This window comes from Periplaneta americana, chromosome 16, assembly GCF_040183065.1.
Source record: "Periplaneta americana isolate PAMFEO1 chromosome 16, P.americana_PAMFEO1_priV1, whole genome shotgun sequence".
NCBI lineage: Eukaryota > Metazoa > Arthropoda > Insecta > Blattodea > Blattidae > Periplaneta > Periplaneta americana.
In genome coordinates this window covers 151852092-151872820 of record NC_091132.1, presented here as the reverse complement: position 1 = coordinate 151872820, position 20729 = coordinate 151852092, and the positions used below count along the sequence as shown (strand labels likewise).

Here is a 20729-nt window from a genome sequence, read left to right as displayed (position 1 = left end):
AGAATTTCCATGTGTGTGTTAATGTTGCTATAGGTATGGTTGTCATTTGTGATGTGTTCTGCATATGTGGAACACAAAACAGAATTAGAAAAAACATATACAACACAAACACAAGAAAACAAAAAATACATCACACTAACCTACGAAAACAAAAACACACACAAGATTGCAGCCTCATTCACGAAATTAAATTACAACATCGCATACAGAACACAAAACACTCTACAAAAGCATCTGAACACATATACGATACAAACAAACGAGTACAACCATATAAGTGTATACAAACTCAAATGCAATACCTGCAACAACTTCTACATAGGACAGAGAAAGAGAGAGAGAGATCATTTAAAACACGTTACAAAGAACACTTCACAGGCATAACAAAATTACAAAACATTCTCACATACGCAGAACACATCATAAATCCCAACCACATCTACAGCAACATAACACAGACATTGAAATTCTACATGTCGAACCGAAAAACCAGAAACTAAATACACTAGAACAATACGAGATATACAGCCACACAAAAATACATCCACATCAAATCCTCAACACACAACTCAATTTCAGAACACATACGTTTTGACTCCACATCACATTACACAAACACACCCCCACAGGAAACGCAATCAGAAGCGCGAAGACCACCCAGGTCTGATGATAGCCCACAGGCTGAAACTAGTCAACAAAGTAATCTAGTTAATTAGCACATGAAAGAATTGAATCGCAATTTTTAGAAAGGAACTAAGTCAAAATTTGCTACTTTTCAGGAGAGCATGAAAACATTTTTTTATGCACATATAGCAGAATAAAATATTTAAGACTTATATTATATAAAGATAATATGGGATTGAATTTAATGATAACAGACTTTTGAAGACAATTTTGTGCTACAATGGTATACATATATTTCTAAATTTGAGACTTAGTTCCTTTCTTCACTGGAAATTGTTTTTTGAAAGAACAAAATAAATAGACTAAGTTAACAACATTTATTCAACGGAGATCTACATATGTTTTGATTAAATTGATATTTTAGAAATTTTAAAATAATATTATGAATCAAAAAATTAATTCAAAATCGACATGTTTCATTAAAAAATTAACACATGTGAAATGACTAGTAGGTCTCATTCATGGTGCACCAGGACCTGTGTAGTAGAATATGAAACTATTTCTTCATAAAATGCTTCAGCATTTTCATCACTGACGTACTGGGCAGCTATCTGAGAACATGTGTATGTTTTCATCAAAATAATATTTAAAAAACGAACAAACACCTTTGGCTCCCTATCGAACCTTTCCTTCGTGATACATGTACAGCACACATTAGTTGGATTTAAGATCATGAATGAAAAATATATTAACTTATAATTGCATCATATAGAAGACTTCTTCGAACTGGTAATTGGGGGCAGGGCGGGTTTATAATATTATGCTGATAACGTTCATCATGTCTTTGAATTTTAGTGGTCATCTTAGTGAAGTTACTGGTTCATGTATTGACGCACACAACTTTCTCTGTAATGAAAATACTTTAAGAAGAAAATAATAATGATTATCTAAACAACTTATTACCGGCACTTTATAATTATCTATACAAACATTCGTTGCTGTCTGTATAAACACATGTTTCGTAAGCAAGTCTAAAAAATATACCACAAATTAATGTATCATAACAGAGTTACAAACGATATATTGTCATATTTTCGATGTCCAAACGGTGAAGAAACGCACTAACTTCCTGACTTAGTTCTTTTCTTTACCGTAGTACAAACATCACTCCCGCGCCGTGGCGTCGTGGTCTAAGGCTCCTGCCTAGGACTCGCGTTACGGAATGCGCGCTGGTTCGAGTCCTCATGGGGGAAGAAATTTTCTCATGAATTTTCGGCCAGTGTATGGGACCGGTGCCCACCCAGCATCGTGATACACGTGGGGAGGTACGATAGGTAGCGAAATCCGGTTGCGAATGCCACCTATAACGGCTGGGGGGATCACCGTGCTAACCACACGATACCTCCATTCTGGTTGGATGATCGTTCACCTCTGCTTCGGCATGTGGGCGTGAGACCAGCAGCCGGCTGGTCGGTCTAGGCCCTTCACGGGCTGTAGCGCCACGGATTATTAGTACAAATATCACGCTCATGTTAGAGACAGATGGAAAGGTGTAAGTTCCTTTCTTCTCCAATCGATGTGTCTTGGAAGTAGTAATCATTTGGCTAATAAAAACAAAAAAGGCCAATTTTGACTTAGTTCCTTTCTAATATATATATATATATATATATATATATATATATATATATATAATTTGAACCGGTAATGGAAATTACGGGAAAATGGGTGAACGGATTTTAGTAAATGACCCTCATTTTGAAGCTTGGAACTCAAAGTTTTACAGAAAAATAGTACTTTTCAGTGAAATGTCAATTTTTCAACATAATTTTCCTATTTTCCAAAATCTATCTGTCGTCAGTTTTGAGAACTAGCTAATTGCATTTCAGAATAAAACAAAACACACACTACAGTAAACAATATTACACGAAGGCCATAATCTGCAAGAATGCTGACATATTTAGAACTCAAATTAAATTGGGTATTAAAAACGTAACTTACTAAAAATAATTTACAGGTTCGATTCTGCGGTGTGTAATTTTCTGGGTATAGCTGTGTATTGGATATTAAAAACTACAAAACCTGAGGTGGTTTGATGACATTATTACCATTAGAAATGAAATATTATTGTATTTAATGCCATTATGTGACTATTTTTCATTAATTATAGACATTAATTCCATATTGATGATATGAAAGTGAAACGTTTTGGGGTTATATAAGTAGACGTAGAGAATAACTTAAATTAGATTTTGATTTCTATATTTTACTGAGTGGCAGCTATATAATATTATATAGTATATGTTACTGAAAGCTATAAAACTTTTTATAATAACATTATTAAAAATCAAATATTTTTATAGTTATTAATCAAGTGGGGTTGCGTCTTTTTCATATATTTAATGGCGGTGTGGTGTAGATAATTATATGTGTGGTTCTCTTCAGTATTGGCTCGTGAGAGAGAGAGAGAGTATCTTTCATTATTATGGAAGCAAATAACTTTCAGAATGTCTGGTATTCTTCATTGAAAACAAGACTGAAATATGTTTATTTGAACGTCTAATGAACTTAGTTTGCAGCATTTGCCACACACACACACACGCACATACATATATAATATTCCGAAATATATTTTATCTAACAAAACAAGCGCTGTAGCTTTGTTAACTATACTTATCAGATTATGCAATAAAAATGTCATCTTAATATGAAAGTTTTGCGGCCTGGGTGGCGCTGTTGGTATAGCATTGGCCTTCTGTGCCTGAGGTTGCGAGTTCGATCCCGGCCCAGGTTGATGGCAATTAAGTGTGCGTAAATGCGACAAGTTCATGTCAGTAGATTTACTGGCAAGTAAAAGAACTTCTATTGGGCAACATTCCGGCACACCGGCGACGCTGATATAATCTTGGCAGTTGCGAGCGTCGTTAAATAGAACATAACAATTTTATAGTCTACTGTATTTGGATGTGAGTAAATCCAGCAAAAATTGAAGTACGGAAAAATGATTACAAAATGTCGTTTTTCCATTATGCGACCCTGTTTCCAACTATGAAAATATATTACTAAAGCACGAATTTTGAGGACAATTATGTTGATAAATTTGGCCAACATATAAATGAAGGTTGAATTGTTGTTTTTCTCTACAAAAATCAAAATTTGTTGCTGTTTAGTCAGCAGTCTGAAGACTGGTTGGTACATCATGAGTGACACAAATAACGTATCACTCATGAAGCAAGGAGATAATGAGATAGGATGGCCAGTTCCTTTCCCCAAAATTTGAAAATGTTTCCGATCTCGAAAAATTACCAAAGATCCAAACATCTCCTACGAGATGTAGGAGGGGGCCTGCGAACAACAAGAACACAATAATAATAATAATAATAATAATAATAATAATAATAATAATAATAATAATCTCTGAAAGAGGTTTTTGCTGATGTATACCATTAGCATCGTGCATTACAGTTCAAGTTTGTCGAGTATGGTGAAGTTCGATATTAACTGATGTTCGCTCTGCAGAAAGAGGCCTGTCGTGTTCGTTCCACCTTGTTTAATGAAAATACAGGGCTATTCAAGAAGAAGGAGCAGATTTCAAACATTTATTTCTTCCAAACTACAAAAGATAGAAACACAATTCCAACGTTCCAACGTTCCTGGACAGAGAAAGATTCAATGTTGTGTGCATTCAATATGAGCACCATGTGTTACACGACAACTATCAAAACGGTGGCTCATTTCTTACCACACACGAATGAGCTGGTCTCTAGTTATCGAATTCACAGCTACAACAATTCGATATCGCAGAGGGGGGATAAGGCATAGGGGGGATAAAAAACACAGTCTTTTACGTAACCCCACAGATAAAAATCACAAGGAGTGAGTTCCGGAGACCTGGGAGGGCACCGGCGATGAAGTTGATCTTCTCCTCCTCCTCTTTCAATCCAACGTCCTGGAATGGTGTCATTCAGGTAACGTCGGACGTGGTTAGAGAAATGAGGCGGGACACCATCTTGAATGAAGATGAAGTCATCTGAATCATCTTCAAGTTGAGGAAATAACCAGTTTTGAAGCATGTCTAGATAAGTTATTCCTGTCACAGTTTTCTCCATGAAGAAGAAAGGTCCTTAAACTTTGTTTACAGATATGGCACAGAAGACGTTAATCTTCGGTGAATCTCTTTCGTGTTCAATAACTGACATAGGATTTTCACTTGTCCAAGTTCTAACGTTATGGCGATTAACTTTACCGGAAAGATTAATCGTTCAGAAAAATTGTCTTCTTCCATATCATCTAGCATACTAATGCAAAATTCGTACCTTTTGTTGTGGTCGTCAGGATGCAATGCTAGCAATAACTGCAGTTTGTAGGTACGGCTTCATGTTCAGACGGTATTTCAGGACTCGCCATACCGTTGGTTGAGGAATGTTCAGTTCTCTGCTTGCTCGTGTTGTGGATTTTTTGAGTTCCTTTCGTAAACTGTACGAATACGCTCGACATTTCCATTCGATGTGCGTGGACGTGCGTGCAGATGCAACCATCTTCTACGAATTTTCGATGCCACTGGTAAATCTGCTTATGACGAGGCGGTTGTTTATTAAACTCACGGCAAAAAGCACGTTGAACTTGAATAATGGACTCTAGTTTTGCTAATTACAGCACACAAAATGCTTTTTCGTGTTATGTCGCCATTTTACTACAGACAATCAACAGCGCCAATGCGGCCGCGCATGACAAGCAACAGCGCCAATGCGGCCGTGATCGGAACTTCTACCGGACTGTTCAAAATTTAAACTTTCGTCTGTCCAGGAACGTTGGAATTGTTTTTCTATCTTTTGTACTTTGGAAGAAATAAATATTTGAAATCTGCCCTTTCTTTTTGAATAGCCTGTATTTGCTGTCCTCACACCTTCATGTTTTAACCGCTTAAGGATTTTATCACAGATCTTGCGATTAATTTTTGAGATGAAATAAGACGATGTCTGTAATGTCTTGATTGCTTCTCTCATATACGAACATTGCAGGACACTAGTGTACATCTGTTATCAGGCTGTACGTCTTACTTGATATGTGTCAGAGAAAGAACAATTATTTGTATGTATCTGATGTCTGATTAGTGTAATACGTTACTAGTCAGTGATGAAGGAGGAAAGGAAGTGGCCACCCTATTACATTATCTCGTGATATTGTTGCCTCACGAGTGAAGTCTCATAGGTGTCGCCTGTCTTCGGATTGTTGACTATATGATGATGATAATAATAATAATAATAATAATAATAATAATAGGCTAATAATAATTCTTACATACTGGCTTTTAAGGAACCCGGAGGTTCATTGCTGCCCTCACAATCGCCATTGGTCCCTATCCTGAGCAAGATCAATCCAGTCTCTATCATCATATCCCACCTCCCTCAAATCCATTTTAATATTATCTTGCCATCTACGTCATGGTCTCCCCAAAGGTCTTTTTCCCTCCGGCCTCCCAACTAATACTCTATATGCATTTCTAGATTCGTCCATACGTGCTACTTGCCCTGCCCATCTCAAACGTCTGGATTTAATGTTCCTAATTGTGTCAGGTAAAGAATACAATGCGTGCAGTTCTATGTTCTGTAACTTTCTCCATTCTCCTGTAACTTTATCCCTCTTAGCCCCAAATATTTTCCTAAGCACCTTATTCTCAAACATCCTTAACCTATGTTCCTCTCTCAAAGTGAGAGTCCAAGTTTCACAACCATAAAGAACAACAGGTAATATAACTGTTTTATAAATTCTAACTTTCAAATTTTTTGACAGAGGACAAGATGATAAAAGCTTCTCAACCGAATAATAACAGGCATTTCCCATATTTATTCTGTGTTTAATTTCCTCCCGAGTATCATTTATATTTGTTACTGTTGCTCCCAGGTATTTGAATTTTTCCACCTCTTCAAAGAATAAATTTCCAATTTTTATATTTCCATTTCGTACAATATTGTCGTCACGAGACATAATCATATACTTTGTCTTTTCGGGATTTACTTCCAAACCTATCTCTTTGCCTGCTTCAAGTAAAATTCCCGTATTTTTCCTAATCGTTTGTGGATTTTCTCCTAACACATTCACGTAGCTGATGTAATCCGTTCAATTCCAAACCCTCTCTGTTATCGTGGACTTTCCTAATATCATACTCTAGAGCAAAGTTAAAAAGTAAAGGTGATAGTGCATCTCCTTGCTTTAGCCCACAGTGAATTGGAAACGCATCTGACAGAAACTGACCTATACGGACTCTGCTGTAGGCTACGTTTCACTGAGACATATTTTAATTAATCGAACTAGTTTCTTGGGAATACCAAATTCAATAAGAATATCATATATAACTTCTCTCTTAACCGAGTCATAAGCCTTTTTGAAATCTATGAATAACTGATGCACTGTAACCGTATACTCCCATTTTAATAATAACAATAATAATAATAATAATAATAATAATAATAATAATAATAATAATAATAATAATAATAGTAATATGATAAATACTCATGCAATTTATACATCGTATATTTCATTTTATTCTTATCCGAGATAAAATGTTTCATGTTGTGTGCTTTTATTATAGTTTTCAAAAGCAAAGAATTCCGTGTAGAAATCTGACTGATATGACCAACGTCTTATGGTTATATAACCTCAAAATAGAGTTTAAAGATTACGAGAATTTACTTACACGAATTAAAATTAAACTAATGGAATGAAAATCACTGGCTTTCCTACATGCAATATTTGAGTTTTGCTTTGTGAAAGTTTTCGAGAAATGTATTAAGCCCTTAATGGGAAGGACGTCTTGCAAACTAATATCAGTATAGACCTACAGTAGTCTGTATTTTGTGACATGGCTGTATGGTGTATTGTAACCTTAAGGCTATTTCTTCTTGCATTTCTTTTTCATTTCTCCATTCAAATGTTTTTCTTTTAGGAACCTACTGAAGATTGCGGTCTGGTACTGCGTTGTGACCACACTGTTTCTTCTCCCCGTCCCTGCCAGAGAACCCAATATATGCGACCTACTGTTTACGCTGGAGGACAACGGATTCCCAAAACTGGACGTGGCAGACTGTAAGTGTGTGTGTGTGTATGTATGTGTGCGTGCGCGTGCGCGTGCAGATGAGAACATCGGTGTGGAAATGAAGAACGTAGCAAGAGAAAATTTCGAAATTAATTAAAGGCGCAACATATGTTTACGAATGAAGTAATAATACCGTGCGATACAAGACACGTATTCACATGCAATGGAACAAACTAAAGTCGTAATGTAACTATCACAACGCAAGACTGATTCTATCGATGTCATTTCTTTTCCGACTGTACTCTTGAATATCATTCAAGCTATCTCGTGACCTTTCCTGTCGCCCTCTCTTCCTTATCGCATTGTTTCATTCGCATTCCTTTCGTCGGTATTCCCTGCTTGCGAGACCTGTATGTATGTATGTATGTATGTATTCATTCATGGTACTCCAACATTTGTGTTGTGTTGCAGGGGTATGCGTCAAGTTCTTCGAGACGAAGCTGGGTATCAATGTGCCGGGGGAGTACCACAAGCTGGGATTCAGGCGGCCGGGTGACATCAAGGTATTAGGCCTATAAACATACATTGTAATCTGCATGAGAAGGGGAATCTCATTTAATAATTATATCCTCTTTATTCTTCATTCTGTACTTCACACCCATTACTTTCCATCCTCCTACATATCCTTTTCTCACTCCTATTTGTCTTATTCTTTCTGTTCTCATCCTTAACTTGCTTCTTCTCCTCCACCTTTCCATATTCATCTCTATCGTAGTCCTCTTTCTTATCCGAGTCATGCGTCCCCCTGCCTCATTATACTCCCAAAATTTGTCCTGCTGAACATAATCGCCTTATTTATCCATTTTATTCCCTAAGGGAAGGCGGATACATCTTATTTTTAAGTGCCTTCGTGTAATAATAATAATAATAATAATACTAATAATAATAATAATAATAATAATAATAATAATAATAATAATAATAATTGTTGTGTGTTACTGTGGACGGCCTTAAACGTAGGCCTACTTCAGAAAGATTCAATAATATTGGATTTGAAGAATTTAATTTCCTTCTGATATTCCGATAGCAATACTTTGCTACGCTGCAACAATGATAATCATAGTAACTGCTGTTTCCAAATTCGAAATTGTAAACAAAAAGTAATTTTAATTTTGGTACTGATATCTCGTGATTGACGTGAGTTAATCGTTGTTTTTTGGTCGGGTTCTTATTTTTTGTAGTGAATGGAAAGCCATTAAAATCTTAGTAATACCAATTTCACAAAAACGAATAGCAAGCAAGCAGAATTGAGGATTTAATACCTCACGAATGCCGAAATAAAGAGCGTTTTTCATAGGTCAATAATACCACAATAATGACAGTGATAGTGTTGCTTCAGTTTCTATAGCATATAACGCTGTCGCACATACACAAGAGTGCTTCACTATCTATTTCAATAAGGTGTTGGAAACCAGATTGCCAGATTATAATGAGTATTAGTCGCCGATTTGAGAATAGTTTGTAGCCTTAAGTCGCCTTTAAAAATGGTAATAGTAATAATCAACGTAGGCCTATACCTACATGAATAAAATGCATTGAAAATATACGATATACAGAATAGGGTGGAGTGAATATATGAAGTTTATGAAATCAAAATATAATACTAGGGAAACGTTGTGGTGTGATATCATAAAGAACAATGCAAAATATATTTTCTCTAGATTAATATTTAGAGGTGCCCCAAGAAATTTGAAATTTTCACAAAATTTTGAGGTTCAAATTTATAGCGAGAGAACATTCTAAAGTGATTTAATCTGAACAGGATGCCAGGAACATGTAAAAAAATACATGTAAAAGACTCTGCATATTTTTGGTCCCATGTTGTTTCATCTTAAAGTGTCACAGAAACCTCAATTTGTAAGAAAATTGAGAATAATCACAAAAATCTTTGCTATGCTATAATTATTATAATAAAACTAATGGAAATTCATTCTTCTTATGTAGCAGGGTTTCTAATCAGAATAAATCTAATATTAATACAAGAAATATGACCTTCTACCCTGTATTCTCAATGTCAGAGGGGCTGAAACCATCACAATTACCTACCTATCATGACGTAATGAAATATTATCTATGGGTCAAAAATGAATTAAAATCTGACTTCAGATCAAAAGAATCTACTTTTCGAGAGATTTCGGAAAGAGTTGCTATCAAAACTAATGAAATCCAGGTAAATGCATAAATTCCGAAAGTCAGTCATACAAGAATATTACAACTGAATTGTGCTTACCATGATCAATACACAAACTTAATGAAGCCTTGTAAGAAACGACATAGTGACGACAACTAAAATGATAACATTGCAAAATTCAAAGAAGAAGCAAACTATTTGATATATGCAGTTGCAAATGCAAACAATTTAATACTGTAATTGTGATAAAGACAGCTGTGTTCCAAAAGAAGAAAGAATCTTTTACTAGAGCAAAGAACAGAAAGAACGATGATAATGAACCTGTTGATTTAGTTACCATTCAGAAAGAAATGAGAAAGAAAACAAGAATAAATTGCAACTAAAAAAATAAATGTTCTGAAATGGAATTTTTTGTCATATTTTATGTAAAATAATATATATTTTTTTCTCTTTGGATACCCTCAAAAATACTGTATACTGCAACTCCAATTTAGAGTCTACCAAATAAAGTTTAAATTTGTGATTTTACAGCAATTTATTAGCTATGTAATGAAAAATAAAATAATGGAACAAATATATAAAGAGGCAAAAAAAAATTATAATTTTAAGAAACTTCAAAGCCATTGGGACACCTCAAAAATTAATTTTTCACAATCCTACGTTAAGTGAAAATATAGATTTTTGCAACTATTACATTTAGAAAACAGATAAAAACAATTTCATGTATAGATTCACCTCCACCCTAATACATAATTTGCATTTGAATTGTATATACTTATATCTTATAACAGTGGTTCTCAAAGACTTTAATTGTGGCTCTTGAACTAATATTACTATTGCTACTTTTCTTCTGAGAATTGTTTTTTAGTTTCTGCAATAATTTTCAACTGAAGAAAGCTTTGGTTTCTCTGTGGAAACTGCCAGTGAAAGTTTTCAACGACACGCATTTGTTTTCTTCATGTATTTATTATGTTTTAATATAAAAAGTTATCTTATTAGGCATTCGTGCCTGCATTAAAATTTCGATAACAATTACCCAAAGCAATCCCAATCAAGAATAGAAAATAGAAAATGTAAAAAAAAACTTCGTAATATCTCAGCAGAAAGTAATGTATTCCACTATATACCTAAAAACGAACTGACAACAAGAGCACCGTACCACGTAACAGATATTAAACCATTTACAGATGTGAAGATTGTTAAGGAATGGCTTCTAGCCTATGGGACGCTTTATTTCCTAAATTTCCAAATGCAGAACAGATTAGAGTGAATCGGGGGAAGATGACTATCGGCGGAAGATAAACATAAGAACCTTTACTACAATATCCATGACAAAAGATTGACAGTTATTACGAATTCAAGGATATATTAAAATTTTAACATACATTTGCAATTATTTTATAGGAGAAAAATGAGCTGTTTTCTTGCTTTTCTTCTTCTCCTCACAACAAGAATACGTGGCAAAATGAGTTTGCTTCAACTATACAGACATTCAACTGTCTCAGTCATCATGGAGACTACAGTGACTGTATGAATACAGTGTGGCCATTGGACGTATCGTTTCTGATTGGATGTTGCGGTGACGTGGTACAATGCCGCCATTAAGATTCCAAACAAATAGTTGGAACCCGTGTTATTCGTCTTCAAGACGTGAAAAAATAAAGTGTTATGACTCGCTAATTTAAGGAATAAATTACGGTGGTCGTACATAGCAATTGTCATGAATTTCATAGCAAGTTTTGCGGACAACTCCACGTATATATAGGTCGCGCCAGGGATTTTGGCAGATGGATTTTCTTAATGTGAACTGGAGAGCAAGTTCCTCACTGCTGCAAGATCGGCTGTTATCTCTGTCGCAGTGGAATGGGTAGGACATATGAGCAGTGTTGCCAACACATAAATTATATTCCCGTCAGTAAAACACCTGGAAATCCGTTAGAATCCGTCAAAATTAAAAAAAAAAAAAGGACCGACACAATATACCTACTTATATATAAATAAAAAAACAAATTTTAACACAACTTACCAATCTTGATTAAAGTAATAATTCATCCACATCATCTGCCTCTAGTTCTGCAGTTGATGTGCTGGGTTGGCCTACTCTGCGGTACGCTGCCATTGTGCCAATTTGGTTGAGAACATCGTCTGGTAGGGTATAGTCATGACAGCATTTTTTTACACGCACGCACAGTTAGAATCGAATTCACCATATTGGTTTTAAGTCTATTTCTAAGGGAAGTTTTCACATTGTTGAGCATACTAAATGCTCTCTCCACGTCAGCATTCGACCACGGTAAAACCAAAATCATCATGGCAAAGTCTGAGAGTTCTTGAAATGGATTTTGAGAACTTGCATCCTTATATGACGCGATCTCATGCCAAAATTCAATTGTGTTGGTAACATTTTGCCATTGAACAGTGGTTAATTTAGACCATTGAAAATCAATTTTTGTTATTATATTTCCAGTTAACCCTAATTCTTTGGCTAATGGGATTATACTATCTTTAACTACTCTCAAACACTGTTCTGGTGCAATTAAAGACACTTTTTGCAAAACCTGTACATTTCTCGGCAGTCGCCGTTGGAGTTCGTCTGCTAAGCAAAACAGAAAATTTTCGCACCTATTGCGAAACACTTTCTCATTATCAGGGCTGATTTTATTGTCCTTTTTCAAATCAGTTAATAAAATTTCTACTTCATGGCCAAGATAAATATTAGGGGACTTGTATTTTCTAACTTCCACGGTTAGCAGATCTCCCCTATAACCAGGCACAACAATTCGTCTAGTAATACCTACAATGAGTAGAATTAAATCTTTAAAAAGCTTCGAAGGATCTGCTGTACTTGACTGGAATGACTTATTGACTTTCTGACATTCTTCTAGATATGGTTTAAGAAATACAAGATAGAGTTTATTGATGACGTCACAGTATATACCATATAAGAGTTCAGCTGTGTAGCACTTATTTTGAAGTCTAGATGTCTCAAAATGTGTCTGTAATTCAAGCCACTGATTTAGTATGCGACTGACAGCAACTTCAATCGATAGCCACCTTGTATTTGACTGCTGTACAATTTTAAGGGGATCGGCTCCATCATTTATTGCTTGGAATAAAAACCTGTATGTGATCTGTCGAGAAGATGACTTTGAAAACCAAGAATAAGTTTCAGATATTAAAAATTCAACATTTCTTGGCAACATTTCTGCAGCAGAAGACACAGCTAACTGAACTGAGTGACAAACACAAGGAATCAATACAAGATTACCGACTTCCTGCTTCAGTTTCTGATAGACCCCATTGTTAACGCCTACCATTACTGACGCATTGTCGGTCCCCACGCCTCTCATTTGTTTAATGTCTAACCCGTAGTCTGAAAGTAATGACTTTATTGCACTCACAATACAATCTGCATTTCCCTGTTCTAGTTCAACAATTCCAAGAAAAATGGATACAATTGTATTTTGTTGTTTCGAATAATATACAATGCACACAGCCAGTAGTTTTATGACAGAAATATCTGTCGATTCGTCAATAAGAAGACTAAAGTGGCCACTATCAATATCGCTCTGTAGTTCTGATTTAAAATGTTGGAAAAGAATATTCCTAATCAAACCACTACACTTTGTGCGGTGAAGTCGTAAAAGAGAAGCATGGTCAGCACCTTTGAAAAATCTCTTGGTAAGATCGGAAAGATGATCAACAGACCTTATTGGGCAATGGTTAATTACAAAAAGTGAAAGAGCAGCCTCAGCAGCTGCACATTGGAACGTATGTTTGACTGGTATAAATTGCAATTTTGACTGGCGCGAAGTTGAAAATGGTTCTGATGCTTTTAAATGTTTCTTAGTTCTTCCATGATCGAGTAAATCTGACAATCGCACATTCAGACTGCACTGACAATACTTGCACCGCGCAATACCAGGGTCTCCAGGCACCTCCAACAGCCAATCCTTCACTCTTTCATCACTTAACCACTCTTTTCTAAATTTTCTAGTATAGCTCTTATCTTTCTTTTCTGACATGTTAAATCTGTCAATAAAACATTCACAAAGCAGTACAGACACTAATAATCGTTTCACCTTAAAAAATACACATTCACAAAGCAGTACAGTCACTAATAATCGTTTCACCTTAAAAAAATACAATGTAGGTAACGCGATATAGAAACAAACGTACACTACATTCCACTATACAGAACGCACACAGAATACTGACTTACACTTTCTGATGCAATCAGCTCCATCTCAAGATTCTGGACACGTGAGTCACCGATTCGTTTTATTAGAATATGTTTGTTTAATTTTTTTAACCAATGCCAAGCTAGATGTCCACTTGCTGCAGGCCTGATAAAGACAGCTTCTGTTGGGAGCGAGGTCTTATCTGGGATACACTTTTGTTATGCCGACCTTCCACCTCACAATCCAATACACGGTAGTAATCGTGTCTTCATGTCGCAGGAAAGTTGCAACGTTCATACTCGGCGTAACCGTCAACCTCTGACTTGATTACGAGGAATTCGAAACGGAAGATTCCTTAACATGGTACGGTACGGACAGGGCTATTCAAAGAAAAAGTAAGATTCCCAAAAAAATTAAATAATTGAAAATGACAGCAGCTAAAAAAGTCAAAAGCCGCCGATGTAAATCGTAATTTCCGCCAGGAAATCCGTCACCCGTCAAAGCCATTTTTTTCCCGTCCGCTACGTTGAAATTCCGTCAATTTTGACGGAATTCCCGTCCAGTTGGCAACACTGCATAAGAGTAAACATGCATGCCCGAGTATTTGTGCACTCTGGACAGTCACCTCCAAAAACTAAACAAATATTACAGTAGTCTATATGTGTCTTTGGTATTCCCAAGAAACTTGTTCGATTAATTAAAATGTGTCTCAATGAAACTTACAGCAGAGTCCGTATAGGCCAGTTTCTATCTGATGCTTTTCCAATTCACTGCGGGCTAAAACAAGGAGATGCACTATCACCTTTACTTTTTAACTTCGCTCTAGAATATGCTATTAGGAAAGTTCAGGATAACAGAGAGGGTTTGGAATTGAACGGGTTACATCAGCTTTTTGTCTATGCGGATGACGTGAATATGTTAGGAAAAACTCCACAAACGATTAGGGAAAACACGGAAATTTTACTTGAAGCAAATAAAGCGATAGGTTTGGTAGTAAATCCCAAAAATACATAGTATATGATTATGTTTCGTGACCAGAATATTGTACGAAATGGAAATATAATATGTTTTATATATGGAAATATATATATGTATATGGAAATATGTTAATCCTTAGTCAATAGATAAGACTGAGCTTTACGAAATACGAACATTAAGGGATGGGACATGGGAGGCAGTAATGATCAAAATAATTATACCGATTTATTTTTTTTAACCAGCAGACGTGCAGCCTTTAAATTTAAAACAAAGATTCACTCATCAAATTGGGTTAGACTATTCATCTCATCTCTCAGAATTGTTTCTAAAATGTATAGGGAAAGTAAAAAAATTCAATTTCATGTAGACTACTCCTTTGAAATAACTTCAGGTTTTTTTTTTTACGAGCAGAGAGGAGAGAGAAAGAAGTCGACGATTTTAAAAATTCACTAAACTATATTTAACTAGAGACGTAAAATTTAAAATGTAGGTTACTCTCTACAATATTGGTTAAACATTCTTAGATTTTTTAAATACCATATCCTAAGGTAGCCTACTGATGAAAAGGCAGAAGGGAGTGAGAAATCTCTAATCATCCGATCTCGATGAAAGTTGATATCTGGGGATCTTTGCGATCACAGAATACGAATAAGGTATTATTTAGTCCGACTTTGTGGTGGAGTAGGACAAAAATGGGTGAAAAATTAAATTAGATATCTTAGGAGTTTTCGAGACGAAAATTACGAATAATACAATTTGTGCGAATTCACTATGGCAGTTTCAGTACTATGAATTATATTTAAAAAAAATTAAACAACGGATATCGCAGAGGTAACACATGTACAGTATTTAAGGGGGTATGTAACACCTTTTGATAGTAGGCCTATACATTTAGTAAAATCCAAAGCGTAATTTCTACAAATTCTGAATGAATGTTGTGCTGGAATTTAATATAGTCATCAGTCAATACCTCTAGATTAATAAACAACTTTTTAGAATCCATAAAATACAGTATTTATTGTGAATGGTAATTATATTTTTCAATTGGTGCAATTTGTGCAGGGAAAATTGGTTTCTCTGATATTTTGTACGATTTCGAATATTTTAAAATGCTTTCTTCTCTGTTCTATTCACAATGTGCGTGTGAAGAAATTACTGCCCTTGTAATATCCATTACAATCCTATTTATTATACTCTTATATAAATCTAACTTCCGCAGCATGCAATTTTACCCAATTAACCAAATTATATTTTGATTATTAAGAAGAATCGTAATTTTATTAACTTGAATTGTCGCACCACCAGTAGACGATCCCTAGATTATTACTGGCCAAATCTTGTATATTGATCTGGTAAGGGTAGGATTATATATATATATATATATATATATATATATATATATATATATATATATATATATATATGCGCAATGCAATGCTTTTTTCTTTTAATTAAGAATTAATTTAATTTAGAAAATGTAGGAGACGTATTGTAAAATCATTGCGAACGGAAGTCATTTACATTTATTAAAAGTATTCTTTGAGTAGGACTGTACCGTGGTGTGTTTCATAACAAGGATAATTGATATGAACTGCTGTTATGAAAATATGAACGATTCAGAATGTTATCGCATCTCATTCTCGCAGCTTACACAAACAATATTGGCTCGCCTACTGGAAATGTCATCGAGGTCATCTACGAAAATCGGTACCTCCGACTATACGAGTCCTTGACGAAGCCACCAGAAAGACGACCAGCATCTGGACTCGCGTTATCAAGCTAGTGCAAAATGCAACGCCAGTTTTTCCCATCCTTATCTCCCACGCGCTAAGAGGTCGCGTGCGTGATTAGATCGTTCCACAGCCCTCTCTTTCTTTGAAATCCATACTGAAACTATGCTGATGGCAGGAAAACCCACCATTTTCCTGTATGTTAAATTAACGCAAATCTAGCGTTTACATCGAGAGTAAGATTGGCGTATACGAAATAGTAGCCATACTTTTTCCCGCGACATGGATAACGTCATGACGCTACCGATCTAATAAAACCGAAGATCTTAGCGGGCCCGGCCCTCACTTCGAACAACTCACTTCCATCAGATCAGTCAATTTCGTTGCCGCAAGATAGAAGACGAGCGAGAAGCATGTAAGTCAACTAACCGAAGCCGGGACCATGGCATCCGCCATCGTCAACACTACTTTCGTCTTATGTACTGTAAGTTATATTATTTCATCTTATACCAATTGCTACTAGTGTCGGGAGAGATATAATAAATTCTACTAGTGTCAGAGTAATTTAGCACATAGATTACAATAAGGATATATCAGTGCCTGAAACTAAGTGAATTGTGTACATTTCAAAGTTCTACTGAGAACGCAACTACTTAGACATAATGGGTTTTTCCAAGGTTTGTGAATGGTACTACCTCACGAGATATTTTGATGGGCAATATTATTATCAGTATTCGGGAATCCAAGCTGAATGGTAACTAAGTCAACAAACGTCTTTGTAGGTAAATTCTGTAAATGATTTTGCATTGTTTCCGAAGATTTTTCGACTAACTGCATTTTATGTAACCAAGCTAACGCACTGAAGTTTCGATATTAGAGTGGATCGGGGAAGACGGCAATCAGGGGAACATTACTATTTTCTTACAATTCGGCCCTTCACCGAGAGAATGCACCACCGCCTTGTAGCCACTTTGTTCTTCTCGGTTTGCTTCCAGGCGAGCAGTGGGAACAGTTCTTTCGTACGTTTCCTTGCAGTAAATCTACAATATCATAGGTAAGTACTAAATTTCGCCTTGTAAAATTATTGCAGACATATAGTAAGTACCTTTTATTCACTTATAATAATTGTAGATGTCACAGTCTCAATGCAAAGTTAAGATATTAAACTACGTATTATGCTTGTGCTAAATTTTATTACACTGTAATATACGAGTGGGATGCTATTGGCTTCTCACCCCGACATCTGGTAAGACACCACTATTTTTTCGGGGTAAGATGAAAATTTTAATTATATATATATAAATTATTTGTTTATTTCACAGAAAATGCCTAGAAACTATGTAAGGATTTCCAGTGAGGGACAGTGAAGTGGGGAAAGCCTCCAACTTGCCGTAGCCCACGTAAAATTGGGGGTATGAACTGCTTTCGAGCATCCCAAGTGTATGGTATACCTTATCATACTCTGAAGAGGAGGGTTGAGAAGAGTGATGACAAGAAAAGAGGCTTGGGACGACAGAGTAAGCACTTCCTAAGTTATTAAAATGATGATGATGATGATGATGATGATGATGATTATTATTATTATTATTATTATTATTATTATTATTATTATTATTATTAGCATCACCAATATTATTGTTATTACTTACGGGTACCCTCGGAGAGGAAAATTAATCACGCCTTGTCGACTACATAAAAAAGCTACAAGCGTCAGGAATTCCTGCTACAAGAGAGAATTTGAGACACTTCGTATTTATGTTCGCAGAAAAGAATCCAATCCGTCATCAGTTCAATGCAGAAGCTGGTATGGCAGGCTGGGACTAGCTGCAGTGTTTCATGGGTCGATTTCCTGATCTTGTGATGAGGAAACCGCAAGGTCTGTCAATCGACAGGGCTATAGCTATAAATAGGAGTGACAGACAAGGATATTTCGATCTTCATTTTGAAATGTTGTCTTCCAACCAACTACTGGACAAACCAGCACACATTTATAACGTGGACGAAAGCGGATTCCAACTGAACACGAGAGTAGAAAAGGTGATCGCCGATAAGGGTTCACCTGTGTACCAGATGACCTGTAGTGACCATAACTAACATAGCTTGCTGCAATGATGAAGACTACTTTTTACCTCCAGTGTGTATCTTCAAAGGAAAAAATAAGAACCCTGAGTGGGAAGATGCTCTTCCAAATGGCTTGCGGGTCTTTTAGAATGACAAGTCAGGTTATGTGAACTCGAATATTTTCATAGATTGGCTGAGAGAACATTTCATCCCCAGAAACCCAAACGGAAAAGTTTTACTTCTTCTTGATGGGCACGTCTCGCACAGCACGGATCCAGATATGCTTGAGTTGGCAGAGACAAATGGTATGATCATGCTCTATTTGCCTCCACATTCAAATCATATCTTACAGCATTTGGATCGCTGTTTCTTCAAGCCTCTGTAGCAGTATTTCTACAGAGCCATGAGGAATTGGTCGCAAACTCATCCTGGAAGGAAAGTCTTCCGATTGCAGTTCGGACCTTTTTTGAAGGAGGCTTGGCAAAAGACTTCTACTCAATCCAGTGCCTGGTAATGGATTTAAAGTCTGTGGAGTCCACCCATTTAATCCACAGAAATACCCAGAAGAAGCGTTCTCTGTGTCTGATATTATGGTGGAGTCTTGGACTGTGTGTTCTGGTCCTGCATCAGAAGATCTGGAAAATTCGGTCGTTCCGAGGGAATGCACAGGCCAAACTCCTATGTTGGCAACTGCGGAATCAATGGATGCTACTCGTCCTGGACCATCATCCCTACCTGAGAGGGCATGCAGAGATTCTTCCTCGGCAGTGCCACTTCAAACTTTGGATGCAGCTCGTCCAGGACTATCGTCCCATCCTACGAATGCTCCCAGTGATTCCGACGCAACGATGGCAACTGCAGACTCTACTGATGCAAGTTCCAGTGAGCTGTCTTTTGAAGAAATAGCCCCAGTGCCAATACTGGAACCCACACAGAAGAGGAAGAAGAAGAATACCGCCGCAGTGTTGACTGATGTTCAGAACATTGCTAACGCCAAACTACGGCGTTTGAAGAAACGTCCTAGAGGGAACACTAGGTAACGTGAAGCCAACGAAAACAACGACTGCATAGTTTTCAAAAAAATATATATATATTATGACAAAACTGGACCTCAGGTGGACTGGATTCAGTGCACGATGTGCAAAATTTGGCTGCATGAAACCTGCACAGACGACGACAATATGTGCAACTACGGTGCAGAGTAGGTGTGCTATTTTGTCTTCAGTGTGTCCGAGTTGTAGTTTTTAAATATAACTTTGATATATATTCAATAAATATTTATATTGTAATTACTATATCAATGTCTTTATTAAAAAAGGAATTACCATCTTACCCCGAGAATGCGGATCAGTAAGTGGGTATAAAGAAGCGTATATGTTTCTGTTTTTCACAGTTTTGTTCGGAAAGGCATATAGAACATGTCCGCAAAATGTAAAAATGCTAACCTGACATTTGTCCTGTCTAACCCACGTTCGAACAAAAAACTAGGCATCTTCCCCCGATCTACTCTAGTAATAATCCTACGTAACTCTCGTCATTAATAACACCTATACAATAAATTATTCTACCTCTGACTGAGGTTCTGGGTGATATGTATGTACATCTATTATCAAGCAGTACTTCTCACTTGACGATGTGTCAGAGGAAAAACTTGAACAGCTCCCTGTAAAAGCAAGGTAGCTTCACTTTTACAAAGATGTAGAAAACTATGAAAAACATTATAAAAGATTCAAATTTTAATTGAGCTTCTTTCCTTTTTCAGAGTACGTCCTAGATACTTAGGAGTTTCACATTTTCACTGAATCATTTATTATAATCAGCAATTTAGGACGCGTAAAATATAAACTAATAATGAAACCACTTCCTTTTTGCAATAATATCAGTTGTAATTAGCCACGTTTTGCACTGAATATACAATATATGCCTAT

At 36.1% G+C, this 20729-nt stretch overlaps 2 protein-coding genes and 1 long non-coding RNA gene across 6 annotated transcripts in view; 2 read left to right on the top strand and 1 right to left on the bottom strand.

Annotated features, from left to right (window-relative positions):
- LOC138691346 (zinc finger protein 665-like) overlaps positions 1-20729 on the bottom strand; it is a 474208-nt gene that overhangs the window by 36833 nt on the left and 416646 nt on the right. The gene's annotated exons all lie outside the window — the stretch shown is intronic.
- Positions 1-20729, top strand: part of LOC138691344 (uncharacterized) — a 72950-nt gene that overhangs the window by 2873 nt on the left and 49348 nt on the right. For all 4 annotated transcript variants that reach the window (XR_011329852.1, XR_011329851.1, XR_011329853.1 and 1 more), the window contains exons 2-3: positions 7571-7710; positions 8132-8223. Coding sequence is in view for 1 of the 4 variants with exons in the window: in XM_069813229.1 (XP_069669330.1) it covers positions 7571-7710; positions 8132-8223 (232 nt within the window). In the remaining 3 variants the exon portion in view is untranslated. The remainder of the gene's footprint in view (positions 1-7570; positions 7711-8131; positions 8224-20729) is intronic.
- LOC138691345 (uncharacterized) lies at positions 17088-20036 on the top strand. The gene is made up of 4 exons (XR_011329854.1): positions 17088-17224; positions 17736-17794; positions 18063-18257; positions 18506-20036. It is a non-coding gene; the product is annotated as an uncharacterized lncRNA (long non-coding RNA).